Genomic DNA, 2,846 nt, shown 5'->3' on the forward strand with positions numbered 1-2,846 from the left:
CAGATTGAATCTTCAATTGCTGAGCTGTTCTCATCTATTGTTTTTAGAAAGAGTTCCTCTCACAGCAATTTGTGAAAGGTATTTCATTATCTCAGGGGTAAAGAAATACCTCAACCCCCCTCAAGTCACCCATTTCAGATTCTTGGAGCCCCTGCCCTTGCTGTTCTTTTCCCACCCTACATCTCTATCTGTCAAAATCCCAACTTCAAACAAGCTTAAATGTCGCTTCTGTCATGAATCTTTCCTTGAGCCCTTTCCCCACAGCCCTCCACCAAATATAAATTATCTTTCCTCTTATGAATACTCAGGGCACATTTCTAACCTCTCTCATGATACTTATGACACTCTTTCTTGTATTATAATTATGTATTAATGTTTCTCTTATCTTTCCTACGAGTCCTTGAGGCAACAGATGCTTTTAGCCAAATGTAGTACCCCTCCACAGTTTTTTAATACGCTAGGTGATCAATAAATGTTCGTTGAATTGAACTGATACAGAAAGTAATCTGTACCTTTGAGTTATTATAAGTTCAGCCTATTTCCTCTTTAGCAGAGATGAAGGTGGCTATGACCCATGGCCATGTCCACCTACTCACCCTATTTCCTCCCTCTCCCTCCAGGAAGAAAATACAGCCAGCCACTCAAAATCAGGCCCTTTATTCAGGATAGAGGTAGAATCCACCGTTGTAATGAAAGTGCCACTGGGGGCACTGAGCAAGGGTCAAAAGTCCAGAGCACCAGTCACTCATCCCTGGAGAACAGTCCTTGCAATAGCCCAATGGTGTCACTACAGGGCTCAGGGCTCAGAGACAAATTAGCTTCAAGGGGGTACAAAGAAGCAAAACGAGGTAGCCATAGGGGAGAGGAGTTCCAGGAACATAAAAAGGGCAGAAGCAGCAAAGACAGCAGGTGTTCACCACTTCTCGCAGCGCCACTGATCCAGCTTCTCAAAACAGAGTGCTTTATGGGCCAACCTGATCATGAAGAAAGAGACAAGGCAAGTTGACTGGCCGGATCTTAGTTCAAACTTCCATCTAGCTTTATCCCCAGGAGGGACGAGGTGGAAGAGTATGGGTGAAAATTACACTTTCCTAGCCAGATGCCAAGGGACACTGAGCCACCTAGTGGAGTAAGGTCCACTTTTTTTAACTCCAAGAAAATTGTAGGGCAGTGGTACAAAGGGCTTGCTTTAGAATTAAATATTCAAATCCAGGTGAAGGAAAGCCTGGGTGTCAGCCCTCTATTAGGGAACACTTGTTAGCAAAATTGCTAAACAGGAGTGGAGTGAGTGAGGCTTGAAAGCTGAAAACCTGAGTCTGTTGGATGAGTTTTGTTTTGAAGACTACATTCCAGCTTAAATACCAGGAAACAGAGAGAAAGGGGGATGATGCTGGGACTAAAGGGGTGAGAAGAAGGAGGAGAAGGGTAAAGTAGAAAACAGAATGGGGACTCACCAGTAGTTAATTCCTACATTATCCAGAATCTTCTTGACACACATAATGTCATCAGTAAGGTCATCATCCAGGAACTCTGGCAGGAGTTACAGGGGGAAAAATGAGAGAGCTAAGTATTACCCAGAAAGGTAGTGAGTTCCCCTCTTGCCTGGTCCTTCTTTGGTCTAGAGGCTTATGCCTGTTGCCTTTCTATATGATAAATCCAGTACAATAATGCCTCCCCCTAGGTAAGGACTCCCTTCGCTTCTCTGGGGGCATCTCTAGAAGAATTATCAACTTCATCAACTGATTTACTCTGAAAATGCAGGGTACTAGACTTCAAGATCCCCAAACAGTTCAAATCATCTACGCGTGAACTTTAAGGGACTGTCTGGGGATTTGGTGATAATGAAAAATTCTAACAGCCTCTTACTCAGTACTATCAGTTGAAGTCCCACAGTTGATGTGGCGTCCAAGGCAGTGAAGTTAGAGGTGTGCTTGACGCCAAAAAAGGAGATTATCCCAGGAATAGGCTCCAATAAAACACAGGAACATGGTAAAAGTGGTCACTCACTGTCACAGGAGATGCCACAGATGTCCCTTGAGTGAGGGATCTGGTTGTCTCTGCACCAAATTTTATTATTGATCTGGAAAAGTCCATATTCTGTGCTGTCATTGTTATTTACTATGGTTTGTGTGTCACACCCACTAGTATGAAATACGGTACAGACCCCTGAAAGAAAGATGAAAAAGAGATATCACAGGGATGTCCGCATATAGCATAAATGTGGACAGACAGAAAAAGGCTCTCCAGCCAATCTCCAAATACGGCCGACCACAGAGTATCTTGATAAGATTAAGAGTTCCAAAAACCAATCAGACAATGGGAGAAAGGAGAGATAGGTGAATAAATGTAATAAAAGAGTAAACAGATGAGCAGATAAGAGGATTATTAGATAATTGAGTTAAAAGTAGAGAAAAAAAGAGGAGGAAGAGAAGGGTGGGGAAGACAGAAGAAGATGAAGTGTGGAACAAAGCAAGATAGCAGGGAACTCACATTCAGGCAAAGTGACGCCTCCATAGCCATCCAGGTCTTTCAGCCTCTGGAACAACTCACATTTTGTCAATTGTTCGGCCTGAACGGCATGGAACAGGATGCCCACCAAGAGCAGAGAGACAAAGGACATCGTTTTGGCTGCTCCCAAGATTCTGAAATGGGGTCACCACACAGCTTCACCTCCTTTTATTTGTGGAGAAAGCCTCAGGGGTCCCGGCATCAAGCCCTACATCCAGGAAGAGGATGAAGAGAGACTGGTCATGCCAACAAAGAAACATTTAGCCTGCCAGCTGCCTTCGTAATTTCACCCCATTATTCCCTTCCTTCCCAGAATCTCTAGACCATACTAGGTATTG

The 2,846-nt window shown here is 43.8% G+C and overlaps 1 protein-coding gene across 1 annotated transcript; it reads right to left on the reverse strand.

Annotated features, from left to right (window-relative positions):
- Positions 1 to 913: 913 nt before the first annotated feature.
- On the reverse strand, positions 914 to 2,620 carry LALBA (lactalbumin alpha). The gene is made up of 4 exons (XM_060025963.1): positions 2,491 to 2,620; positions 2,008 to 2,166; positions 1,455 to 1,530; positions 914 to 974 (listed from the first exon to the last, which is right to left on the reverse strand). Exons 1-4 carry the CDS (start codon positions 2,618 to 2,620, stop codon positions 914 to 916), a joined length of 426 nt encoding a protein of 141 aa, XP_059881946.1.
- Between the last annotated feature and the right edge of the window lie 226 nt (positions 2,621 to 2,846).

Source organism: Delphinus delphis, chromosome 11, assembly GCF_949987515.2.
Source record: "Delphinus delphis chromosome 11, mDelDel1.2, whole genome shotgun sequence".
NCBI classification, from domain to species: Eukaryota; Metazoa; Chordata; class Mammalia; order Artiodactyla; family Delphinidae; genus Delphinus; species Delphinus delphis.